Source organism: Rattus norvegicus, chromosome 16 (assembly GCF_036323735.1).
Source record: "Rattus norvegicus strain BN/NHsdMcwi chromosome 16, GRCr8, whole genome shotgun sequence".
In the NCBI taxonomy this organism is placed as follows: domain Eukaryota; kingdom Metazoa; phylum Chordata; class Mammalia; order Rodentia; family Muridae; genus Rattus; species Rattus norvegicus.
The window spans coordinates 53,223,687-53,236,208 of NC_086034.1; the positions used below are offsets into that span (position 1 = coordinate 53,223,687).

General features: G+C 43.0%; 1 protein-coding gene across 50 annotated transcripts in view; it reads right to left on the bottom strand.

Annotated features, from left to right (window-relative positions):
• Sorbs2 (sorbin and SH3 domain containing 2) overlaps window positions 1–12,522 on the bottom strand; it is a 313,506-nt gene that overhangs the window by 55,892 nt on the left and 245,092 nt on the right. For all 50 annotated transcript variants that reach the window (XM_039094137.2, XM_063275002.1, XM_063275036.1 and 47 more), the window contains 3 exons: window positions 11,400–11,538; window positions 6,840–7,012; window positions 398–464 (listed from right to left, as the gene is read on the bottom strand). In XM_039094137.2, the coding sequence (XP_038950065.1) occupies window positions 398–464; window positions 6,840–7,012; window positions 11,400–11,538 (379 nt within the window). The remainder of the gene's footprint in view (window positions 1–397; window positions 465–6,839; window positions 7,013–11,399; window positions 11,539–12,522) is intronic.

A 12,522-nucleotide genomic window follows, 5' to 3' on the forward strand; every position in this document is an offset into this window, starting at 1 on the left:
ATTAAGTGCTTTTAAGGTAACTTGTCAACTGTACTGAGTGGGATTAGGAGAAGCCACCTCACTCACTCTTGTGGTAAGAAACAGACACGGGGGCAGAGGGAGCAGCAGAGGGTATAGAAGTGGACAATACCCGGGTGCAGATGTGAGCTATGACTAGGACACCTGGCAAGCTCCAAGGACACCTCTAAGGAGGCTTCTTGACAGCTAGTGGTTAAGGCAGAGGTACAGGTCTATGATATAGGAGGGATAAGGCAAGAATGGGAGAGACACTGAAAAGAGGGGGCCACCAAGTGTGCTGGGGTCTTTCATGTGGAGAAAGCCTATACAAAAGTTGAGAGTATATCCTTCAACCCATAAGGACTTGATATAAAACAAAACAACAGAAGAACATACGTACCCGGCTTGTGTACCATGTGAATTTGTTTAAACATTGTCTTGTACCAGTCCTTCGGCCGGTCAACTGTCTGTTAAAGAGAGCATCCAAGAATTATAAACTCTGTTATAATTCTGTTAGGTTTAGGCGAAGGGCTACTCAGGCTGTGCCCACTTGCTTCTCTCTCTCTCTCTCTCTCTCTCTCTCTCTCTCTCTCTCCCTCCCTCCCTCCCTCCACCTTCACAGCTGCTATAAAATAAATGGCAGACATCTTGCTGTGACTGTGAGTCTATAATTCTCACTGTCCCCAAAGTAGTTTACCTAACACTCTAAGTAATCAGCGGCTTTAGGGGGCACATTCTAAATAATGAATACACATTAGCAAAGGTTCAAATCCTTCCCACTTCCCCAGCTGTAGAGTGGTCTGAGACAACCTGACTGCCAGCCTGTGCTATGGGATGCTCATCAGGTGCATGGTGTGGGATGGCCTTTTCTCTGTGAAACCTTTACCAGGGGCTTTATTTAACCTGTGGGTCTGACCTATCTCCAGAACCTCTGCTCTCTATGCTGATGTCTGTGTATGGTGATACAACTCTCCTAATAAAACTCAAGCGAACACTCCCGGACAAAGTCTTCATTGCTAATAACAGATACTTCTAATGCAGATTTGCATTCCTGCTATGACTTGATGCCAATTTCAGCAATTTACCCTGTTCCTTGTGTAGTTTGTAAGTAGAGTATCCCATGTTTACTCAATTGAAACATTCTGTATTATGGTTTTATTTATTCAAATCAGCTGTGCTTAGTACCAGATAGTATTTGATTGAAATTAACTCCTTTTTATGATGATGATGAAGAAGAAGAAGAAGAAGAAGAAGAAGAAGAAGAAGAAGAAGAGGAAGAAGAAGAGGAAGAAGAGGGAGGAGGGGGGAGGGGGATGGGGAGGGGGAGGAGGAGAAGGAGAAGGAGAAGGAGAAGGAGAAGGAGAAGAAGAAGAAGAAGAAGAAGAAGAAGAAGAAGAAGAAGAAGAAGAAGAAGGAAGAAGAAGAAGAAGAAGAAGAAGAAGAAGAAGAAGAAGAAGAAGAAGAAGAAGAAGAAGAAGGAAGAAGAAGAAGAAGAAGAAGAAGGAAGAAGAAGAAGAAGAAGAAGAAGAAGAAGAAGAAGAAGGAAGAAGAAGAAGAAGAAGAAGAAGAAGAAGGAGAAGAAGAAGAAGAAGAAGAAGAAGAAGAAGAAGAAGAAGAAGAAGAAGAAGAAGAAGAAGAAGAAGAAAGTGGTGTACGTGTCTAAAGCAGGGTTTTGCCATGTATTTTGAACTAGTTTTTAAATCATGATCCATCCACCTGGTCTCTCATGTGCTGGAATTACAGGGATTTACCACTAGCCCAGCTTATTGCGCTCTGTGTGTGTGTGTGTGTGTGTGTGTGTGTGTGTGTGTGTGAGAGAGAGAGAGAGAGAGAGAGAGAGAGAGAGAGAGAGAGAGAGAGAGAGAGAGAGAGACAGAGACACAGGGCCATCTCAGGTGTTGTTCCTCTAAATCAATCTTGGTTTTTGATGGGGTCTCTCTCTGGGACCCAGCCTTTTCCAATGAGGCTAGGCAGCCCCAGGAATCCCTCTGCCTCGTTCTGCCTCCAGTTCTGCCTGCAGTTGTGGGATTTCAGCTATGGCCACCAGGCCTGGTTTTTTATGTGAGTGTTGTGCATGGAACTCAGGCACTCAATCACGTTTTCCCAGTGAGCATTTAACAGATCCACTCCCTTAGTCTTTATCATTATGCTTAAATATTGAGAGTTCTGTGAAAACATTTACAAATTGAACCAGGGGATGTTTTTGACCCAAGGGATAGATACTTGGATCAGCTTCAGTAAAGACAAAGTCAGCATTTTACTGGTTTAAGTAACTAAAATACTGAATGTATCAGATAATGCATAGAGAAAGTGCAGCTAGGCTTTGAAACTTATTTAATAGCACATTGGAGTCATTCAGCTTTCGCTTTGTTAAATTATAAACTCTCTGATAGTAGCCGTTCCTCGCCTGTGCCAGGGTTCAGGTATGATAGAAGCCGCAAGCTATAGCACAAATAGGAAATTAACGTCCAGTTGTTAAGCAACATCCAGATCTCGGAGCCTTTAGTTACCACTTAATTCTTTCTAGAAATAGGAATTGAGCAAGCTATGTATCTGTTTTCTGGGGGTGGAGGTAGAGTGTGTGTGGGGGGGTGTATGCATGTGTATACAGGTGTGTATGCAGAAACCAGAGGTAGAGACCGGATAGCCTCCTCCTTTACTCCTTGCCTTATTCTCTTACAATGCATGTTAAGGGTTTAGGATAGTCCTTCCACTACTTAAAAAAACTCAAAATATAAAACCAGTGGTGGGGATTCCAACGTGCGGAGTGAAATACTGAGGGGGCTTAGCTTAATGGAGGTGACTCTGTTACAGACAATGAGTGAAAGCACACATCCCTTTTAGGACTTAGTACAACAGTTTGCTCAGCAAGATCTGCACCTCAGTTAACTCACAGCGGGTTGGGCCAGAAGTTAACTGTTCTGTGTGCGACTGAAGGCACCAGATTTTCCAAAGTCATTGCCCTGATTTAAAACTATTGGTTAGGACTCACACTGTGACAACAGAAACTGTTGTTTTATACTCCGAGTTTCCTCTTGTATGTGTGGCCATTGCACTGTTTTCCACCTAGAAACTGTTAGGCAGTATTTAAATTTATTTTGACTTCTGAAAGTAGACAGTTCTGACAATTACCAGAGAACATCAGTTCTGTTGAGAATCACATATGCACTGTCGGCCTTTTCTACAATGGGAGCTTGAGAGCATCATTAATCAAATAAATGGCCAAGGGGTGGAGACTGCTGTCAGAGGGGCAATCCAGCAAAGAAGCAGGAATCTGCTGTTTGCTGGTTCAAGCACAATCCTGAAACATGGGGTGGGGGGCTGGTGAGAGGATTTATGTCAGTCATGCACCTGCCATTTAAGTGTAAGAAACCAAATTCCTGTTTCTAGTACCCGAGGAGAAGGCTAGGCATGGCAGTGGGGTCCCGGAATCCCAGAATTGAGGAGGTAGAGACAGCTCTGGGTTTGGTGAAAAAGTCTGGACAGCAATTGAAGAGGACACCCAGCTTCAACCTCTAGCCTCCCCATGCATACACACACACACACACACACACACACACACACACACACACACACACACACCACACCACACACACACACCACACACACACACATGCACATGTCAACATGCATGCACACACAAATATATACACACACACACACAATATACCTGAACATGTGTCTATAGAAGACATTTGTTTTTCTAAACGGCAGGCTTCTCTTTCACTAAGCTTCACTTCTCTTATACCTTTGTGCTGCTAGAGCAACAGTGGCAGCAAAGCAATGTACAACTGCATAGAAAAATAACTTCTCACTGTACCTGGACACAGCCAATGGGGACAAGGACACCGAATAAGGAAAAGCATCCCTGTATATGGCAATACATTGTGACAGACAGCACTGTCGTCTACACTCGCCAGAGGGCCTATATCAGGCAGGATCTCATGGTTACGCCATCTGCTAGCTTTATATGGTGAACACAAAGAAGCCAGGAAGTGCCCAGCTGGCTGGCAGAGAGACACTGAAACTGGTAAGGGCGAGATATGCAGACTCAGGGTCTCTCTCCAGAAGAAGTGCTGTGAACACTTTTGTTCCTTTCCACAGTGCCGTTTGGGAGCGTGTTACATTGAGATGATGGATGCGGAAGTCCCCATTTGGGAAATCCACTTTTAGATGCATCCTCTGCAAGCATTTTGCATGGACTATCTCACCTCCGGGACTCTGCCATGCAGATGTTATCCACGGTCTTATGGGAAGGGGCTCCAACATTCATCTCCTAGTTGTGAAACACTGGCACTGTGCACTTATGTAACATGCAGACACTTTAAAAAACAGATGTTTTCTCCACACACGACAGTGACAATCCCGTTTCACGCTCCGCCTCCTAGCTCTAAGATAGCCAAGCAAGCGTTCTATTTGAACCAGGAGAAAAGGAATCTTGCACGTCACTCAGTTAGTCAGGCTTCTCTCGCAGTCTCATGGGCTCTGAGCCTCAGAGAATTTTTGTTGCTGCTTTTAAGACTATGGCAGGAAAAGGCTGACAGACATCCCAGGTCACAGGAGAAGGGACACCCTGAAAAGCTGTCTCCCTCTATCATGAGAACTCAAAAGCGGAGAGCGTTTGGTGCTTGTTTTCAGCTGTCTCTGGACTACTTTACACTATCCCGTTACCATGGTATCCATCAGTTCTCTGAGAGGATTCCCTGACGTGGCTCAGTCAGCCAGTACAGCCTTTAACATACATACCGAGCAGGAAGCTGAGGCAACCTGAGTCTCATAATCCTCACTCTCTACACGAAGGAGGGAAGAAAATAACCTTGGGCATTCTTGGCCCAGGGACGGCAGACATTTATAAATACAGACCTATCCTTGGATGTGTAATTTGTTAGGCTACCTCCTGTCTTTGTACATATTTAAAGGCCCAAGCAAGTTACACAGAAAAAACGAGGGCTCCTTATAAGGAGCTTCAGCAGTGACTAAAAACTCATCTTCAGTTTTCTATAAGGGAAATTATCATCACACTCTCGGTGGATGCATATGGTGCTTTTCATTTGGCAGCAGACAACATAAATTTAATATTATTTTTATTAATTACTTTATCAATCACCTCCAACATCTTGGATTTTCCCTTAAAAACACAACAAAGCAACACTTTTCAAGTAAAACACTGCAGGTTAAAAATCCGTACATGAGGAAGAACGGGTCACATTAATGTGCTTTTTTTAAATAAATCCTTCGCTAACTTAGAAAACACCCCCATAGGTATGAGATAGAATCTTTTCAGACTGTAACTGCACAGAAAGCAATGATCCCTTAGGCTATGTGTACACTGTGTCTCGAGGGCTAACAGACAGAATCCATGACACCATTCCTGCCTGAGTCACTATGCTGTCATTATCATGGGAAAACTCAAACTTAGCCATTTCAAGTTAGACATTCTGAAAGGAAAGCAAATGTCAAAACACTGCCATTAGAAACATACAACTGTCATAAAAGGGAGTGTATTAGTCACACACCCTGGGATTTTTCTGTCACTTAAATATGACCATCATCATCCCAACACAATTTTTTTGAGTTTTATAATTAGTTACATTCAACACTCGTAACAATCTGAGAAGTCTAAATCCCAGGTGTATGCTATACAGATATACTTTTTTTGGCTTCAACCACAACACCAATGCCAAGAATAATCAGTTCTGAACTTGTGTCTGTATATAAAACATGATCACTGCAAACTCAAATACAGAAGGAACCCCTCATACTTCTTCAAACTTTTTCAACATGTTTCCTGTCTCACCGTTGCTTCTGGCCCCATACCCTGCCCATTCTTTTTCTAGGATTCTTACTGTCTCTGGTCCCTTGTGCTTCCACTCAGGAAAAACCTGCTCTTGGCAGCACTCAGCCCCTTATGTGGGCACAGAGGCAACCTTTTTGCCTGTTAGAGCTTCCTCCTCTCAACCCCTGCCCCCACCTTCACCTGCAGAGAAGCTGTGGCTCTCATCCTGGCTCCCCAGTCTTCCTTGTCTGCTACCACAGACCTCCTCTTGCAGTGGACGCGGTCAGCACACAGCTGCCTGCTTAGGCTCTGTTGCTGCCAGCAGCGTTGCCAGAAAGGGCTGCCCCAGCACACTGAGTAACGCTTTGGCAGAGTTTAAAGACTAAAAAAAAAAAAATGCCCTCGACACTTTCACTTGTACAGGGAGCTCTCAGCAGGCTCAGCGGAGGGATGTGCAAATATTCCATCTCTCTCTCGCTCTCTCGCTCTCTCGCTCTCTCGCTCTCTCGCTCTCTCGCTCTCTCGCTCTCTCGCTTTCCTCTCCTCTCCTCTCCCCCTCCTTTGTAGAGACAGCTTTTTCCCATGATATTACCTCCCTTCACTCCAATCATCTCACCTCCCAAGTCCCAATTCACAGTTTCCCATCCCCTGGTGTTAACTCACATCCATTTCAAGAAGCAAATCACTTGTCTTTTTACAGTGCATGTGGGATTGCATGCTGTGAAAGGAGAAACACTCCCCCCACCCCCCAGACCTCCCACCCCCACTTTCTCTCTAGGCTTCACCTTGCTCTGATAGAAAGTTAAAAACAAAGTGTTGTTATTTAACAAACCCCACCATTTTCATGGTTTTAAATTCGAATGGAGAAAACACGCTCTGAGGTTATCTTCACAGCCGTTTTCTCCCTCTGCCACACAGCATGGTATTCATGGGAGCTCTCGGATGGCTCAGAGGACAAGCTTTATGCCATAAGACCCTAGGAATGCACAGAGCTATGCACAATCCGCCCTTTGTGGAGCTCATGTATAGACCCAGAAAGACACATGTGCTGGCACTCGCGGCTTACCGTTCTAATGGCTGTGGGGATTCCAGACTCATCCACAGGGCCGATCCCTGGGTAATGCGGGGCTTTGATGACTGTGACCCTCTTCTCTTCCTCGGAGGATCTGTAGAGTGGGATGGAGCTTCCCATGGTGCCGTCTAGCGACTGGGCATGCTGGGAATATGTCTCCGCAGAATCTGAGCAGAACATTGACATGGAACACGTTAGATGCATGGGCCGTAATTTTTTAAATGTCTCTTTTATTGGATATTTTTTATTTATTTACATTTCAAATGTTATCCTCTTTCTCAGTTTCCTGTCCATAAACCCCCTATCCTACCTATCCCTCCTCCCCCTTCTTCTATGAGGGTGTTCTCTCACTCATCCAGCCACTCCTTTCTGCCTCCCTGCCCTGACATTTCCCTACACAGGGGCATCGAACCTTGGCAGGACCAAGGGCTTCTCTTCCCATTGGTGCCCAATAAGGCTATCCTCTGCTACATATGTAAATGGAGCCATGGGTCTGTCCATGTGTACTCTTTGGATGGCAGTTTAGTCCCCAGGAGCTCTGGTTGGTTGGAATTGTTGGTCTTATGGGGTTGTAAACCCCTTCAGCTCTTTCAATCCTTTCTCTAACTCCTCCAATAGGGACCACGTTCTCAGTTCAATGGTTGTCTGCAAGCATCTGACTCTGTATTTGTCACACTCTGGCTGAGCCTCTCAGGAGAGAGCTATATCAGGCTCCTGTCAGCATGCACTTCTTGGCATCTATAATATTGTCTATGTTTGGTGGCTGTATATATCTGGGCTGTATCCCCACGTGGGGCAGTCTTTGAATGGCCATTCCTTCAGTCTCTGCTCCAAACTTTGTCTCCATATCTCCTCTTATGAATATTTTTGTTACCCCTTCTAAGAAGGACTGAAGCATCAACACACATGGTCTGTAAATTAACCTCTTATACCTTGATTGCCAATCATCATAGAATCCTCTTTCTACCTCTGTACCCTTTCCTATATTTTCTCTGTCTCATTCAGTAGCAGATATTATACACATATATGGGACAACAAGGACTTTGGTGTATTATAAAGAAGGACGAGAGGAAGAATACTTGATGAATGACGTGTGCAGCCACTGTTGAGGAGACACTAAGTGTGTCCCACCTCACTTTCCTTCCAGAAATCTTGGGAAAGACAGAATGAGGGGGACAGCAGAAGCTGAATGAGCCCGATAAAGTTTACTCGGGTCGCACCTCATAATGATCCTTGTGAAAAAGTAGTAAGAGGTATTTTAGAGAAGCCATAGAATTATTGACCCAAAGATAAAATCCATAAAAGTAAATGTAAATAAAAGTCAGTTGATAATTATTTTTAGAACCAGATGCGCACTAGACAGTGGAGGCTCCTGGGTAAATAAGTGCTTTTCAGTAATTCTGATTAATTGAATTTTATTTTATATTGTTGGTTTGATGGTAAAGTGCCCATGCTATGGTTTTTTATCCTTCAAGATGTGACAGTTGTTTTAAGGATTGAGTCACATGAGGTTTATCAAATTTCCATCTTAATGTTGAGGTTATGATTCTCTGGAATACTTTCAGAGGTAACAGAGAACGCGTGTGTACCCTACCTGCTCTGTTCATTCTGAGTGAAGAATAATAGCTTTGGAAAATTAACATTATTGGTGATCTTGTCAAACAACAGTGATGTGACTTCCTGCTGTTTGAAAGACCTGTTTTAGCAAAATCTGTTCCTCAGTTCCTTTCTGTGGAAGCTGAAAAATTCTTATGTTTCAGGACATCTACTGATTCTATTCATGTATGTGTTTGTTTCATTCTCATACATATGATTTACAACTAATATTTATATCATATATTGATAGTATAATGAACTTTTATATTATATATGTATTCTTAGATGATGTTGTGCAGGGCAACATAAACATTTAAGAATTTGACTCATTTTCACATGGCTGTTTAGCATTAAGCTCTCTCGAGGCTAATATTCAGTATATTAGCCTATAAAGTCTGTAAGTCGACTTTCAATTTAGTTTACAACAGAGAAGCGTCTTAAGGCATTTTTGAATGGAATGGATGAGTCTAGGAAAGGAACTGTTTCCTGTGTCACTTCTTGTACAACTCTCATCTTTCCAGACACCGAATGAAGCCATAGTATGTTATTTTGCCCTGCTTGACCTTTTCATTTAATTCTTCACTGGCCTTGGCAGGATAGCCATGGTGCTAGAATTTCTGTCAGCAACCAGTGTTTTCTGAGCATATAGGATGAGCCACAGCTCTAGCATAAGAGAGAGTGTCGAGTCTGTCGCCACGTTTAGTTCATGTGACTGTAGTTACACAATACTAGTTCTTTTTCTATTTCTCTTACGTGGCTCATAAACTGTTATATTTGCAATCTTTTGTCTTAAAGTCCACCTAGGGCAGAACAGACTTGTAAATTCCCCTCCCATCCCCGCCGTAGCCAATTGGAACTTATTCAATGTTTATGCAGGGAATTCTTTTCCATGTTAAAAAGTTTATGTGTAAAATCCACTCACTAGTTAGGTCTAAAGTCAAGCGCTGTCTGTATTTGAGTATATTTTTAATCTAGTAGAATGGGGAAAACTGTTCACTAAGACACACTGGGATAAGGAGTCCCACTTAATGATTATTTAGGAAAACGTTACAGCTGAAATAACTTAGAAAGTTTCACTTTTGTGTATAATAAACCATAATTCCATTTCAGAAGGTTGAAATAGTGGAGTGTGTTATAGAACTGCACTGTGGACTGGTTGTCAAAGAGAGAAGTTTGGCACAAACAAGCCCTTCTTTCTTACACTCTGAAAGGAGATCATTGCAAGCTTCACAAACGGCTCCCGGGAGTGGCGTTAGAAAAGGCATGGGTCTATTTAGACTCTTCTTTAACGAGTCCCATGACTATGTTGAAAACCGCACAGAGGCTTTGTTGACCATGGAAGTTGAGTTTTTACCATGAGTGGGCTTGAAGTCGACATAAAGCTCTCTTTAGTGAACTCATGGTATCACACTCTTTCTGTTAAAGAGTTGGTGTGAGAAGAGAGAAGGAGGTCTGCTATGAACCAAAGAATGGTGTAGAGCTCCATGTTCTACATTTTTCTCTCTGTTGCTGACCAGTAGTGGCTGTAAGATGGGGCCTCTCTTTTTGAGAGGTTCAAGTATGTATGCTTTCCTTAGCATCCTCTGCTTTGTTGTCCTGAAAACCCTCTAGATTCTTGGCATCATGGGAATCTTTTCAACCTAAGACATAATGGTTCATTTTGGAATTTTTATGTTGAATTTTTAGCAACTGCAGAATACTTGTTACATTACTTTCAAGCTATGCTAATATATTTGGCTACATAAGAATATATGAATTCTATTTAAATAATTCTATTTACATAATAAGAATGTAAAGAATTCTATCTTTTGAAGCACAGGACTTACCCAGGAGGCTCTAAAGAGTTCACCAGATAGACAACATCATATGCTTAAAGTTTTGAAACAGATTTTCATATTTTCAACGTTTATATAACTTAAGGGCATGTGCAAACCTACATAATGGTTAGGCCTAAAGTCAAGGGCTATTTATACTTGAGCATTTATAGTTTTTAACTGGTAGAATGAGGTGAACTGTGCTCACTAAGACAGGCAATGGGCTAAAGAGTCACGCGTAATGATTATTTAGGAAATAATTATTACTGGAGGAAGACTATAACTTAAACATTTTAAATTGGATTTATGTATTTTATTTTATGTAGGAGTGCTTTGCTTGTGTGTATGTAGATACACCACATGGATGCTTGGTGCCTTTATAGGTCAGAAGAGGGCATCAGATCCCTTGGAACTGGAGTCACAGGTGGGTGAGGACCATCATTTGGGAGTTGGGAGTTGGGCCTGGGACTTCTGGAAGAGCAACAGTGATCTTACCTACTGAGTCATCTCCCCAGCACCAAGGGCCATGGCTTTGCCTACTATTTAACACCCAAAGGATTAAGAACTCACATAAATTGTGGAATCTTCATTTAAGGTAGTATTTAAGTTCCCCCCATTTGCTTCCTAGTACCCCAGTGATGACAGACGACCTTCAAATATCAGTTTGAGTAGTTTACAACTCTTATCCAGGACTTTAGGATTTTTCTGTGTTACTATAGCCTGTCACCTTGTTAGACTATTTTAATTGTTAAAACAATTTTTCCATAGGTGTAACTAAAGAGTATTCTAGAATGAAAGTTCTCCCACAAAGGAAGAAGCCTCCTCAATAGAACAGTGCTACACTACTGTTTTCTGGGTCCCATAAGCTCCCCTTTGTTCACTAGGTATCGCCACGTTCTTTCTACTCCATCATTTAAATAGCAACTAGCCTTCCCCAGGCTTAGCTATGGAAGGAACCATCACCTCCAAATAGCAATGGCCCTCTTTTCTACAATGTAGACCCTTCTGTTCTAACTCTTCCCAAGGGAGGGTCACCAGCGTACTGCCTGTCAGTTGCACATCACTATGTCACCTTGTATTTTTCTTTTGTGATATATGGCTGCCACAGTAAAGTTGTCATAGAAATCACGACCTCAGTACTTACCAAGCGACCTGCCGTGTGGCATGATAATGCTGGAGTTGAGTGAGGCTGGGAGGGAGTATGCAGAAGGGGAGAATGGCCTCTGATAGTAACTCACTGGACTCACGGCGCCACCAGAGTTGCCGTTGATAGTGATATGGCTCTGAGAAAAGCACAGAGGACCCGTTATATCACAGGCTTCCCCAGGAACATCACTCCTATCTGTGACAACAAGACCTTCCAACTACAGGACAGTAATCAACTACAGGGCTTTTATCTCTTTTGAAAACTGGTGTCAGAGGGACCAAAGACCTCCTCCACCCAGTTTTCTCTGTTCTTTCCTTTATTTCTCACCCCTTATATTATCAGAGGGCATGGGAAGTGGTTAGGGAAATGAGAGTACCTAGCCAGCGGGCACACCACAGTGCCAACAGAGGTGCCATCTACATGGGTCACTGGCAAATGAATGGGCAGGCCACTGAGCTCTCACAGCCTGGTCTTACGTAGTCACATCTCTCTCTCTCATCCTTCTGCATGGTGGGTTTGAAATGGATGCTCTCTGACAGGAGGAGAGGGGCTGGCTCACAGACTCAGTGCTCTAATGAATCAATGTTTCCAAAACAAGATGACTGACACAGAAAGCAAGTGTTTGGCTTAATGAGTTAGGAAATGACCTACTCTTTGTGCAGCCACATACCGGGCAAACCATTGTAAACCATTGTAAAGATGCTAAAACACTGGTTTCTCCCTACTTCAACCTCACTTGGCACTCTGGTTTCCTAAGACATTGACTTGTTTGTTTTCCGCCTGACTAGTTTCTATTTCTACTGCTACTCAAAGCTTCTCGCTGAGCAGGCATACATGGGCTTCTTTTGTAGTTAAGCATGCGGCTTGGGATTGATGTCCTAGTAGACATTCAGAAGCTACATGTGGTGACTGAGGTGAATCAGCGGGACTCAGAACTGTCTTTGCCCAGCATACCACTGGAGCACTATGCAAACCAAATAACGCATGCAGGTGAGATTACATTAGTAAGAGCGTTGAGTTATTACAGCATTGCAGATATGCACATACAGACACACATCTGCACAGACATAGAGACTCACAACTTACCAACTTTTCCACTCTTTTAAATAACAAAAGAAAC